At 37.7% G+C, this 14,818-nt stretch overlaps 2 protein-coding genes across 2 annotated transcripts in view; one reads left to right on the top strand and one right to left on the bottom strand.

Annotated features, from left to right (window-relative positions):
* The window catches only part of TMPRSS3 (transmembrane serine protease 3), a gene marked incomplete at both ends in the record, with an annotated part of 34,623 nt that extends 26,641 nt beyond the window's left edge, over positions 1–7,982 (bottom strand). The window contains 4 exons of the mRNA XM_083361274.1: positions 1,945–2,061; positions 3,704–3,811; positions 4,073–4,217; positions 7,965–7,982. Of these exons, the coding sequence (XP_083217400.1) occupies positions 1,945–2,061; positions 3,704–3,811; positions 4,073–4,217; positions 7,965–7,982 (388 nt within the window). The remainder of the gene's footprint in view (positions 1–1,944; positions 2,062–3,703; positions 3,812–4,072; positions 4,218–7,964) is intronic.
* Positions 7,983–12,463: 4,481 nt separating this feature from the next.
* UBASH3A (ubiquitin associated and SH3 domain containing A) overlaps positions 12,464–14,818 on the top strand; it is a gene marked incomplete at its 5' end in the record, with an annotated part of 32,267 nt that continues 29,912 nt past the window's right edge. The window contains one exon of the mRNA XM_083361584.1: positions 12,464–12,576. Coding sequence (XP_083217710.1) covers positions 12,464–12,576 — 113 coding nt within the window. The remainder of the gene's footprint in view (positions 12,577–14,818) is intronic.

Genomic DNA, 14,818 nt, shown 5'->3' on the forward strand with positions numbered 1-14,818 from the left:
TCGAACTGCCAAACTGCAGTCAGACGGCAGTCAGCACAAGTAGCCTGCATTCTAACCTCTGTGCCACCTTTTATGTAAAATAAGAGGGGAATCCTTTGACTGTACATTTGCATCAACCATCTTGACTTTTTTTAACCTATCCCAGCAGACATCCCTGATTCCATGTGCTGAAGGCTATGCTGATAATGTTGGATTTTATTGCCCTTGATTCCCCATAATTAAAAAATGCCTATATTTAAAAGCAGAACTTGTAATTTTATGGGTCAACTTTCAAATAATAAATTTGGGTTGTTTCAAGGCAGTCTTACTCATATATGGTTATCTATGTAATACATATGAACCCAGATATAAAGGGACATTTTTATAGTATTTCAGGATAAGTATAATGCTACAATGTACAAATATAATATAATCATAATAGTAAAGTTGGAAGGGACCTTGGAGATCATCTAGTCCAACCCCATGCTCAGGCAGGAAACCCTATACCATTTCAGACAAATGGCTGTCCAGTCTCTTAAAAACTTCCAGTGTTGGAGCATTTACAGCTTCTGGAGGCAGGTTGTTCCACTGGTTAATTGTTCTAACTGTCAGGAAGTTTCTCCTTAGTTCTAGGTTGCTTCTCTCCTTGATTAGTTTCCATCCACTGCTTCTTGTCCTGCCTTCGGGTGCTTTGGAGAATAGTTTGACTCCCTCTTCTTTGTGGCAGCCCCTGAGATATTGGAAAACTGCTATCATGTCACCCCTAGTCCTTCTCTTCATTAAACTAGACATACCCAATTATAGCAGCCATTCCTTATGTTTTAGCTTCCAGACCTCTAATCATCTTTGTTGCTCTTCTCTGTACTCTTTCCAGAGTCTCAACATCTTTTTTACATTGCTGTGACCAAAACTGGATGAAGTATTCCAAGTATGGCCTTACCAAGGCATTGTAAAGTGATATTAATACTTCACGTGATCTTGATTCTATCCCTCTGTTAATGAAGCCTAGCACTGTGTTGGCTTTTTTGGCAGCTGCAGCACACTGCTGGCTCATATTTAAATGATTGTCCACTAGGACTCCAAGATCCCACTCACAGTTACTACTATTGAGCAAGGTACCCCTATACTATACCTGTAGATTTGGTTTTTCTTGCCTAAATGTAGAACCTTACTTTTTTCACCACTGAATTTCATTTTGTTAGATAGCGCCCAGTGTTCAAGTCTGTCCAGATCCTCCTGTATCTTAAGCCTGTCTTCTGGAGCGTTGGCTATTCCTGCCAGCTTGGTGCATAACTTTGTTATGTGATTTTTTTAAAAGATGTTTTTGCAATCAATGCTGATTCTGGAATAAATGAATCCTTTTAGCATGTGTCACCGCTTTGTGGCAAGCTGGATTAAGGAAACAGGCTCCACAACTAATATTGGAACACTATTTTATTAATAACAGAATCCTGAAAGTCTAACAACTTTATTCCTCCCTCCCTCCCTCTTATATTCAAGAGAGTAAAGACAGAGCTGGACTGAGCTCTTTATAATGTTTTCTTCTGTCTTGGACTTAAATCACTTTGCTTTCACATAGTTTCTGCAAGGTCATCTCTATAGCTCTTTTCACCATTGTATAAAATGGTAGCTCTTCTGCACATGTTCAGTTAAACTGGTAGCACCTGATGAGTGCACAATTAGAAAAACTATTCACACTGGCAGGGATTTTAAATTCTCAAAATTAAAAAAGGACTCCATTGAGAAGGAAAAATTGTATGTATTTCATTATTTTCTCCACAAAAGGGTCCCCTGAGGCTAATATTTTTCCCCCTTTAGTAGTGTAGTATATTACCTACAGCACAGGCCTAGATACGGAAATTGCCAAGGTAACATTGGATTAGTCATTCTTTTTCAGTTCAAAACTTAAGCCTTGAGAGGAAGTAGCACATACTGTAATAACCACAATTAAAAAATGAATGTTACCACATCTGTACTCATCTTCTCCATCTTTGCAATTGAAGACGCCATCACACCTTGCTGCTTGATCAATGCATTTAAAGGAAGATCTGCACTGAAACCTCCCATTGCAGTTGAAATAAACTGGAGGGGAAAGGATATTTTATGAAATCAACACAACTTCAAATTTGTTCAAAAATTTCCACACAAATGAAAGAGAAGAAATGAAAAAAGGAACATTGAAGAATCATCTGTGGTTATAAATATTATTATGCTGTTCATTCAAAATACCATCTACAATGAAACAGCAACATTTTGATATATGATTGGCCCTCCCAAGTTGGAACAGGAATTATGTCCGCAACCTTCCACTCTTTCTTTATACCTTGGAAAGAGGGAAATGTTTGTTGTGATTCAGGGTCAGCCTGTGGGTTCGGCAGTTGGGTCGGACTATTCAGAGGAGGAGGAGGGGGGTGTTGGAGAGGTTGCTGAGGGTGTTGGAGAGCTTGCTGATGAGAGCCCTCAGCCAGGCACCTCCCACCTGGTTACGACGCAGACCCAGCTGTGTGAGCCTGACAGCGTGGATGAAGATGACCCACAGCTGGCCCTGTTCAAGGACGCCTGACGCAGGAGGCAGTCAATCAGGAGTAAACAGAGGAAGGCAATGGGGCACCTCGGAAGGAGGCAGAGAGAAGCCATGCCCTGAACTGTTTAAAAGGGGAATGCATGGGAGGGCTGGTTTGCTGAAGGCAACCGTTTGAATAGCTCCTGTTTCATGGTTCATGTCTTGTTTTTGCTCTGTTTGCTTTTGTGTCCATAAATTTGGCAGGCTTAGTTCCAGCCTCTTGCCTTCTTGTAAAGGGGTTGTCCCTGCCTTATCTGCAGGGCCGGTAGTAGGCGGGTACAGAACAATGTTATAACTGTTTTGTGATGGAAGTTAAAATAGAACCCATTCCTTTCTCTAACTTTCTCCATCCAGATTCTCCTTTCTTCTCATTGGTTTTTTTTCTCCATTCCCTCATACGGCAACAAAAACCAGCTATTACAATGTGAAATGGGTAACACTCATTCACTGTCAATACAAAATGCCTGTCCATTGTTCCCCATATGTTTTATAACCCAATCCTCCTATACTGAAAGCTTTGTGTGAAGCATAAAGCTTGATTAATTATTTTCTCCTGGTTTTTCTTAGTTTATGGTGGCTTTTAAAATGAGACACTACTTCCATAATAAAATAGACCTGCTGAGACTGGGGAAAATCCAGTGCCACTTCAACTTTGCTGATGCTTAGCTGAATAGAGGTGCTGTTATGTATGGTCAGTGCGACTGCATGCCCCAGGGAAGGATAATCTATGGGTGTTGACTTTTGCTTAGCAATAAAAATCCTTGAAAGTTTGGCAAACTTTCAAATGCTTGACCTTGTGAAAGAAAGCTAGCAGGTATCTGAAACACTCAGGAAAAAAAATGGGAGCACAACAAAATTGAAATGATATAATGGGTCTCAAGAAGGATTGACTGTGTGGAATAACCTGTTTCCTGGGAATCATGAGGAGTGAAATCCGACATCTCTGGAGGGCACTAAGTTGGGGGAAGACTAAACCTATTAATGACCATCTTACTTTACAAAGCTCATAAGAGTTTTTTTTATGATCATTATTTCAACAGCAATAATTCAAGATGCAATTTTTAGTATCCAATTAATATTATCCTTGGCAGGAGGTTCATGAAAAATGCAAACTCTTTGATAGTTAACTGAAAACCTAATAAATAAATTATTTGTACTCACCACTCAAGGCAATGGCAGTTGCTATGATTAAAGTGAGAAATAAGGCAAGGATAAAGGGAAGCAACCTTAGTGGGATTAAAAAATGGCACCGAGGCACTGCAATCTCTTCTGGGAATCAAACAGAAAAGTGAGAAATAAAAATGTCTAAAAATGCATACAATCGTGAGATTTTGTATCAAAATAACATTTTAAAAGACCCCAGATTGTTAATATGAATTTACATACAAAGGCGTGAACAAGAACAACAACAACAACAACAACAAAAAGAAATCAATAAGCAATATAAAAAGGAAGAGTACAGGGCTTAAAGAAGATTTGGAGAGGCAACAACCTATGCTGTGTTATATCAAAGAATTCTATGCTTCTTACCGTTTTCACGTTCACTATGATCTACTTTTGCTTGCTGTATACAGAACATCCTTTTGCAGCAGAAACAAATATTCGAATCTGGCAGTTCATCTTCTGCAGCAGAGGCAATTTCAGTGGTATCAAGACTGGAATCTGTTCTTGGGGCCTAGATCAGGATAGGTACATATGTCTTGGGAGTCCCATAATCAACTGCGGCACAGTACGTCTGTCTTATGTGGCAGGATTATTGGAAGGACGCATATGAAAACTCAGCCTAAGCATTAAGTATACATATATGATAGGCCAAATCTCATCCCTGGAATAGATTAGATCAGATTCCCAAACTATATAGGCCAGGGAGGACATGACTACAAATGATTACCGGTTGTGTCCATTCCAAACATCCATATGACAGACCCAGAGCACAAGGCTTCAGCCACTCATCATTTTATTTTTTTAAGAATGCCTCTGGTACCTACGTGGGCCTAGAGATATTGATGGATATATAAGTTATACTTGATGTTGGTATTTATCCTACAGCATGTCGATTTTCCATTTGCTTTTTAATCTAACAAATCTAAGAAAAATAGCATAGGTAGGATAGGGAGCCTGGTGATTGTCAAGCGAGAATCCAGGAAATAAGTCCTCAACCAATGCTTTTGTTGTTGTTTTAGTGGCGCTCTTTAACAAACTCAGAATCTATTACTTTTACCAAAGAGTAAATAGAGAATCAGTTTGGTGTAGTGATTAAGGCAACAAGCTGGAAACTTGGGGTGTGAGTTGTTGTCCTTCCTTAGACACAAAGCCAGCTGGGTGATCTTGAGCCAATCATTTTCTCTCAGCCCTAGGAAGAGCAAATGGCAAATCGCTGCTGAAATCTTGTCAAGAAAATTGCAGGACTTATCCAGGAAGTCACCAGGAGTCAAATGCTGACTTGAAGCCCTCTCCCATCAAAAATGGAAATCATATTAAGAGGTAAAGCCTCTTTCCTGTAATTGGATTTTAATCTGGATCAAAATAATTCTCACTTTTCTAATTGCAATAGACAAGATGGACACCATGGCTACTTATTTGCTTATTTATTTAACTTATTAGTTACATGTTAATTTTTCTTGCTGTCACAACTGTTGCACCCTTAGTCGTAGTGTATACCAAGGAAAAACATTCGCCAAGTACCCCAAAAATAAACAAAAAAACTCTGTACCCAACAATAAAATCATCAGCCCAAAAAGCAGAACAGAATATAATGTTTTTCCACTGCAGTGTCTAATTAATTAAAACATAAAAAGAATAATTCTACTCAACTTGCTTCCAGAAGGCTAACAGTGTTACTACCTAAAGCATAAGTGGGGACCAGGACAGAAAAAATCTGTTTCTCACATCTGTCCCCTTAATTTTATAGACCTGGGGGAATTACAAGTAATCATATCCTGTGGTGATTGAATCAGAGAAAACTGAAGTAGGCAGTGTTGGAAATACTATGGTACAAGATCTCAAGTCACCTCTATAAGATAGACAAGGCTAAGAAAGGAGATTAAAAAAATACTGCTATTGTAAAATGAAAAGTAATACAATCTTACAAGTCTGAATGTGCTTTCCCCTTTCCTCATGCCATTTTCACGTGAACTATAGAGGGGTCTGTCAAAGCTACTTTTTACGTCAGACATGTCAAACTCACGACGTCACATGACGTTGCAAGACGTATCGGGACTATTTTGCCATTGCCGGCAATGGGGTGGGCGAGGCTTCCAGATGACGTGTCCAGCCCACGGGCTGGCAGTTTGACACCCCTGCTCTATGTCCTCTATACCATATAAGACTTTATAATTCAAAACAAAAATTTCCTACTGCACCTGGAAGCCTATTGGTAGCCCATAGTAGATGTGTAATAAATTCATGATTTGAATATGAACCAACAGAATTTTATACCTGTTGCAGTTTTTAAGTGCTGTTTAAAGTCAGCCCCATTTAGAACTTATTTCAGTAGTCCAACTGGGTAGAAGGAACAGCATGTGTTAATCTTGTGAGAGCCTTTCATTCCAAATAGGATTCAACTTTTGTAAATTAAGGATCACATACATGACCATGGTTATACTTTAACCAGGCACCTTGTCCACTGAGTAACTAACCACAAGTCAGTTATTTATTTGTTCAGATCTTGTTTATATTGCTTCCCATGATGGAGCAAAACACCATAGAGTGTAGCCTCAAACCTTGGGTCCTATTGTAATCCCTTAAAATATTTATATCCCTTAAAATATATATGTAGTAAAAGCTTATATTATCCCATATAACCTACATCACCAGCCTAAAGCTTGAAACTGCAGATTAGAAATGAGTGTAGGCATGCCAAGGGCTTGCATGAACAATGCTGTTTTTCTTTGAATTAAGTGCAAACGTTATCTTATTTTAGAACTGTTTTAATTTAGAACTCAAATTTTCATCATTCGTGGCCTTTGACTAGAGGATTTATAACTTGAAAGGATGGGAGTATTCCTTAAGCCTGTCTTTAATAAACTGCAATTGTTCATTTGACTTCCTAGTGACTAAAATAATTGTGTGCAAGTATTTAAAATATGACCTATTTAAATAAATACCATTTTTTTCAAAGTGCTTTTTAAACTAAAAATATTTCAGTTTGATATTGTCTATAGAAACTATAATAGAAATAATGGAAATGTCTTTGCTGATGCAAAGGTTCCTCTAAAATAGAAAGACAAGGGATTTATTATTCCTTTTTCCCTGTAACTTCTCTTCCTCCTGAAGGTTGGTGCCTTCAAATCTGGTCCATATTTTTGGACTGGATTTGGAGGAAGTAAGAATGAGGGTGATGGAATAACTGTTGAAAATTAGCACTATTACTTTGATGAATGCCTTCTGTTTTCAGATAGAATTAACTGTATGTCTCCCTATAAGTTTATTTTCTCTGGAAACATAATAATGAAGGAAAAAGATATTCTGTTCATAGCACAATTATACAGGTAGTCCTCAACTTACAACAGTTTATTTAGTGACCCTTCAAAGTTACAACGTCACTGGAAAAAGTGACTTATGACTGTTTTTCACACTTAAGACCACTGCAGCATCCTCAGGGTGATTCACTTAGCAGCTGTGGCACAGCAGGTTGTAAAATGGAGCAAAATTCACTTAACAAATGTCTCGCTTAGCAACATAAATTTTGGGCTCAATTGAGGTTGTAAGTCAAGGACTACCTGTAATTCTGCACAAAAGAATGTTAAACAAAACAAGTGCCTAGTACTAACATATTTCCATTACTCTGAACTACTTCTTACATTTTAGCATGTACGTGAAATTTTCTCAGGGAGATTTCTTCTATTGTGCATAGAGTTGATGCACCAGCCTTGTGTACATGTATCCACCTCTGCACATGAGGGGGCCATGTAACACACATGACAATTAGTGTTGTGCTAGAGGTGAACCTGCTCCTAAATAACTTCATACTCTATCCACAGTCCTCACTGAATTGAAAACAACTTGGCCCAGTGCTAGAATCTATTCAACTTGTGCTTGAAGAAATCCAGCGGAGAACTGAATGCACAGCTGGATTAACAGGCGACTATTTTCCTGCAACAGTCTGGTACTACTGAAATGTGCTCTTATACCCTTCTCATTCAGTGCATTTGGAATTCAAACAGTTGTCTACAATCAAAAATAACAAAGTACACAATCTATTGTACATTAGAATGCTATTTTCTACACCATCATGTGAGTTCAAAAAGACTTGCCCTTATCTGGCTCCTGCCTACTTCTGGCTCCCATCTACTTCTCTCTAGGGGGACTTTGTTCTGAGAACTGGCAATAGTCAAAGAAACCAGTTTCCAAAATGTGGCACGTAATGAAAAACAGAAGAAAAACATTTAACCCTCTTTCTCCTTCCCTGGGTTTCACTTACCTGTTCCAATGAACTCATCCTGAAAAGCCTGAATGTTCCCTCTTTTCATTCTAAACGTTATCTAGCTAAAAGCCCCATGGTATTCTTTCCAAATATGTTCACCTACTCCTCAGGAATTAGTATTGGACTCATTGCAGCAGATGATCCTATGACTGCTATTAATGTAACCCAACCAGACCAAAGATATCAAGTGGCCTAGCATGGCTTTGTTCCAAAGACCAGGAAGGTAAAAAGGCACCAGTCCTATTAATTAATTGTAATCAAGGGAAGGAAACATTTGTGGTAGATGCAAATATGTTCAAGAATCTTGGAAACTGCAGCTTTTACTTTTCAGGCAAAACAGTTCAAACTGATGATTTGGTTGGTCAGATTGTCTCTAGTAGAAATTCTGCTGAGAGGATAGTTAATGACACCTAATACATTATTTGTTGGTCACTTCTCAAACAACAGAGCTTCTCAAATGGCAGAGTGGAGATGTGGTTTCAGAGATATGAAAAGGTAGCAGCGGTCAGTAAAACAACAACTGCCTATCTTAAACCTATAACCACACCCAGGATCTTTCATGATCTTTTGCAATGCATGTAAATCCTGAGTCTAGGCAGGAAATTAAAGAATTATGAAGTGTGCATGAAAAGCTTCACACCAATTAAAATATTTATATAAAAGAACAATGGGAATACTGCTTGAGAGTCTTTTTGTTTTTTTCTGCCTCATATTACACACAAACTCCCTCCCCACCTTTGACACAATGGGTCTTGCAGAGAAGGACATGTATTATTTACCTCAGTCGGTGCCTGCAGAAATGTGCAATGACTAGACTGGGTAATAAGGAGCGCCAAAGTTTCTGTTTGCACTACATCAACAAAAGTTGCAGAACCAAACTGATCAAACTTTTCTATTTTATAGGATGATTATTATATTAGCCCACAAGTATGAAAGACATTAATAAAAAGATTCTGGCAACCGAAGACATAGTTTGTTTATTTATATCTGTCTATTTGTTTGTCTAATTAAAACATTTAATTAATTTAATCTTTCAGCCCACTGGGTGGCTCCCAATCAAAGATCAAAATACAAAATCACACTAAAACTATGAAGTTAAACACATTAAATCATTAAAAATAACAATAAATCTGGCACCAAATCAAACTTAATGTGCAGTCATCCAATCTTATCCCAGCACTTTGGGGGAAAGTCAGGACCTCAACATTTTACAGAGAACTAGGAGGGTGGAGGCCTACTGACTTTCAGGAGGCAGAGTGTTCCATAGAACAGAAGCACATTGCAATATTTATTTATTTATTTATTTTATTTTAATTCCATTTATATCCCGCCCTTCTCCGAAGACTCAGGGCGGCTTACAAGCTTAGCAGTAGCCTTCATTCAATGTATATGCCTGCTTATTAGGGCTTTCACACACAACCCCCCAAGCGGCATTATTACAAAGTCAGCTTAATTGCCCCCAACAATCTGGGTCCTCATTTTACCTACCTCGGAAGGATGGAAGGCTGAGTCAACCTTGAGCCTGGTGGGACTCGAACCTGCACTAATTGCAGGCAGCTGGTGTTACTTAAGGAGGCATTAGCCCACTGCTCCACCAAGGCTCTTACAGGAAGTGACCAAGGAATGAGTGACTGTGAGTAAGGCCTCCTGGTCCAGGAAAGAGCACAACTGAATTCTCATACAGTATACTGATTAGAAGTTACGACCCATAACACATCAGCAGGGATGAAATAGCGTTTTTCCTGAAATATGTAAGTGGAATTTTGAACCAGTATTTTCAGAAGAACTTTTGCTCAGCAATAGAATGCAAGCAGGAGGTCCTATTTCCTTTTTTAAATCCTGGAAAGCAGTTTGTCATATCAGGGAATATTAAACTTTTCCAACCCAGGTTTATGCATATGTCTTGGCCAACAACTTCCATTAGTGGCAGCCAGCAAAAATAGTGGTTGGAGATTATGGGGGATCTACTGTACTCCAGAACATCTGGAGATTCTACATGCAGATTCCGATCCACCATAAATCAACTTCCTGAGTTTAATTACAAATGGTGATTGAACATTGAATAGACAGTGTGAAAGAACGGGGAGGGAACAAAAAAAAAATCAATCCAAATAAGATTATGACTCAAGGAACACAACACTTATCTACTTTGGAAAGAGGACATGTTTTGAATGAAGTTATATTTTTCCTGAAAGGTTCTTGACTTAATTCTACTTTTATTAAGAAGCCTTGTCATTAGCTTTAATGAATATACCAATTGTCCATTTTCCAAGAATTGTCAGAAGGATGTTTATCTCGGTACACTCCTTCTATCTGGGATGGTTGTCCTCTTCCACCGAGTGCGCAGCTTTGGGAGAGATGCACATGGAGCAGTGAGGGAGGAAGGGGACACCTGCCTAGCCAGCCAGATCAGCCAAATCAACCCTGGCAATCAATGGGATGACAGATGTCGCAGCCAGATCACCCTCACATGTGTGTCTGTGTGTGTGTGTGTGTACCAATATATATTATTGCATTGCATTGCATTGCATTGCATTGCATTGCATTGCATTGCATTGCATTGCATTGCATTATATATTATTTTTCTATTCTACCTCCAGTCATTTAGAAGCTCCTGGAGAAAAGCTTTAGGATCACAGATAGGAGGAAGATTATGTGAGAACTGGCCTATAAGGATTTTATAGCATTATCCTTCAATGTGTCATTTCAGAAGAAAGCTCCGTTGATTTTAGTAAGACTCGTTATGAACTACCTATTTGTAAGACTGCAGTCACACATTCTTTGTTTTATGTAAGCTGATTTTTTGCAGGATTTCCTTGTTCTTTGGGTTTTTATTTTATTTTAATATAAGATAGGTATTTTGTCCTTATTTTTTAAAAGAAGACAGTATAATCATAAAAAATCAAAATAAACTGTCCACTTCTCATTATATTGCTTAATAGAAACAGACAATATATAATTCCTGCTGGCTTAAACCTGCTTTTGAATAAATGAATAAGGCTCCACAATGCTTTGGATTTGATTCCAAAAAGGTGCTTCAGAATATTCAGGGATAAGAGTGTAGTATCTATCAGCAGCTCTTTAAAGCAATCTGTGCTCTGCAAGAGCCACATAGCTCCAGGAAAAGGGGCAGGTATTTTAAATACTTGCAGACAGACAATGTGCTGCATTTGTGTTCCTGAACATCTTTGGGGAATTGAACCTGGATTATCATACAGTTCAATAAATAAAATTACAAATCAGGAAGTACTGACATGTAGTAATATGGAATGTAGCTAATTCATTGATAATTCTTGCTAAAAGAGCACCAGTTGGGTGCAGAGACCAAACGCACTACCAACCACATCCTGTAATTTTGTCTTAGGCACAAGAGAGTGACTTTGGGCCAGTCATTCTCTCTCAGCCCTAGGAAGGAGGCAATGAATGGCAAGCCATTGCAAAATCTTGCCAAGGAATGTGCAGATATTAATCCAAGCTGTCTCCAGGACCCAAGACTACTCAATATAAGTCATACTGAATTTGCTGTTTATATATATATATATATATATATATATATATATATATATATATATATATATATATATATATATATATATATATTTTCGTAGATTCTCGCGGGTGTCTGTATGTGTAGATCTAGAGTCTCGGGTTTCTTCCCGCGTTCCTTTCATCTTCAGAAAGTTGTGGCGACGTTTCGACGAAATCCCATCCGTCATCATCAGGCCGGAGTGTTCCTCCTGCTGTTTCCAGGAGCAATGCGTGGTCTGGCTGTTCCTTCGTTGGAAGGAAAGGAACAGCCAGACCATGCATTGCTCCTGGAAACAGCAGGAGGAACACTCCGGCCTGATGATGACGGATGGGATTTCGTCGAAACGTCGCCACAACTTTCTGAAGATGAAAGGAACGCGGGAAGAAACCCGAGACTCTAGATCTACATATATATATATATATATATATATATATATATATATATATATATATATATATATACACAGTATATATATATATATATATATATATATATACAGTATATATATATATATATATATATATATATATATATATATACAGTATATATATATATATATACAGTATATATATATATATATACAGTATATATATATATATACAGTATATATATATATATATATATATATATATATATATATATATATATATATATATATATACTGTATATATATATATACTGTATATATATATATACACTATATATATATACACTGTATATATATATATATATACACACTGTATAGAAAACATATATATACACATGTATATAAAATTCTGTTTTCCTTTCACCTCTCTTTGCAGTCTGTCTACTGTAATAATTGTAAGAACCACAGCATTCTGTAAAAAACAGGATATCAGCTTGTGTCAAAAAGACTGAAGGAGGTTTTGAGGGTTTGATTTTATCTTAGCAGACTCTGCCCCTCTACTCTTTCTCTATACACACATTCACAGAAGGAAAGGAAGAGATGGCGGCAGCTGAGACACAGCTCTATTCAAAGGTCTTAAACAAGAGAAAAAGCAGAAGTACCAATTCCTTAATGGAGCCTCTCTTGGCTACTGGTTTCTCTGTACATACAGCGTAAGTACAGTCATTCTCACAGTGCCACGGAAATCCACCCTTTTATGTTTAGAGGAGCTCATGAAAAGAGCTTATAAGAAGAACATCTCACCCTCACCTTGGTTGTGTATGGGTTTCTGGTTTACCCAATTCCTGCTAATTTTAATGTTTTATTGTCTCTTAATGTTTTAATGTTTATATATTTTTGTTTTTAAGGTATTGTAAGCCACTCAGAGTTACTCAGTCATGATATGGGCAGTATATTGTTGTTTTAACCATTCGGTCATGTCCAACTCTTGGCAATTTTGTCTGCAAGTGCTCTCCATGCTACCCTGTCAACCACCGCTTCTTTCAGTTGTTGGATGTTCATCTTTGAATCAGCTTTGATGGTATCAAGCCAGCGAGTTCTTTGCTTGCCCCTTCTGCTTGGTCCATTAATTGTTCCTTGGCATCACTGATTTATCCAATGAACCTGCACACATGATGTGGTCATAATAAATCAGATGTAGTCTGGTGATTTTGGCTTCTAGTGATGTGTCCATTTTTATTTGATTCAGCACCTCTCTGTTGGTTGCTCTGGCTCTCCATGGTATACAAAATAATTTATGCCAGCATTACAGTTTAAAGTTGATACATAAATGTAGTAAATTTGGCAGTATTGTAAAATTCAGAGTATAATCATCTAAAGTAAATCTGGACCAAAGCAAAGCAAATAAAATATTAAAACTGGAGATTGTTTGGGATTTACTGAAGTTAAATTCTTAAAGGAGACAAGAATACTTAAAACTCTGTGGTAGTAAGCAAATGTTTTGTTGACTGTGTCATTCTGTGAGGATTCTTAAGAACTGCAAGTAAAGACTAGGCAGCCCCTTGTTTGGGAAGCTCTGAATTTCCCACAGCCACGAGCAACTAAGTTAAATGGCCTACTGTACAATGTCCCTTCTATCTTTCTGATTTTAGAATTCTAGAAGTGCTTTCACCAATTTCCTTTTGTTTTTTGATAGCCAATTTCTATCATTTAAATACCAAAGTGCTAGCTTTTACATTGCTAAGTAGCATATTAAACATTTCAAAGAATGCAATATATGAATAATTTTTATTCACTACTTTCAAATGAGTTTACTCCAATGTATTACTTCTTACAATGCAGATAACATTTGAGAAATAATTTCAATACCAGGCTTCTTTTAAAGGTTTAGGAGCAGGCTCGGGAAAAAACATTTACATTTTTTGTTCACTTAAAAAAAATGCAAGGGCCTCGTGGACTCATATCTTTTCTGAGTGGGGCCACAAAAACATTTCCTGATTATTTCCCCTGGCAGACAGATATTATTTTAGTTAGAGTGTAAATTAGTGTAGTTAGCTTGTACTTAACTACAACTTAATTAGCTTGAAATATTTGTTTGTCCATTGGCTATGTCAATTGTTTCTTTAAAAATCAACATGTGTTTAATTGTTGGGTTTCTATTGTTATTTTTGTATAGGTTATAACAGCTTGCTTATTAATTCAGTTGCTGCTAGCCTTTGGGAGTAGAAGGGCAGGATACACAGCGATCCTAAATAAATACAATTCAAGAGGGCTACAGTGTTTGATGAAGGCCACAACCTTTATATTAGAATAGAATAGAGCTGGAAGGGACCTGGGAGGTCTTTTAGTCCAGCCCCCCGTTTAAGCAGGAGAACCTATAAGATCTCAGACAAGTGACTGTCTAGCCTCTTCTTAAAAATCTCCAGTGATGGACAATTTCTGGAGGCAAGCTGTTCCACTTGTTAATTTTCCTCACTGTCAAGAAGTTTCCCCCTTAATTCTAGGTTGCTTCTCTCTTTGGTCAGTTTCCAACCATTGTTTCTTGTCCTGCCCTCTGGTGCTTTGATGAATAACATGACCCCCTCATCTTTGTGGCAGCCCCTCAAGTACTGGAATACTGCTATCGTGTCTTCCCTATTTCTTCTTTTCTTTAAACTAGCCAAAATCAAGTCCTGCGGCTGTTCTTTGTATGTTTTAGTCTCCAGGCCTTTGATCATCTTAGTTGCTCTTCTCTGAATTTTTTCCTAACTCTCAACATCTTTTTTGTGATATGGTAACCAAAATTGACTGCAGTGTTCCAGGTGTGGTTTTACTAGGGTTTTATAAAGCGGTACTAATACTTCACATGATCTTGATTCTATGCCTCTGTTTATACAACCCAGGATTGTATTAGCTTTTTTGGCAGCTGCTGCACACTGCTGGCTCATGGTCAAGTGATCGTCCACTAGGACTCCA

The sequence above is a fragment of the Vipera ursinii genome (assembly GCF_947247035.1).
Source record: "Vipera ursinii genome assembly, chromosome: 4".
NCBI classification, from domain to species: domain Eukaryota; kingdom Metazoa; phylum Chordata; class Lepidosauria; order Squamata; family Viperidae; genus Vipera; species Vipera ursinii.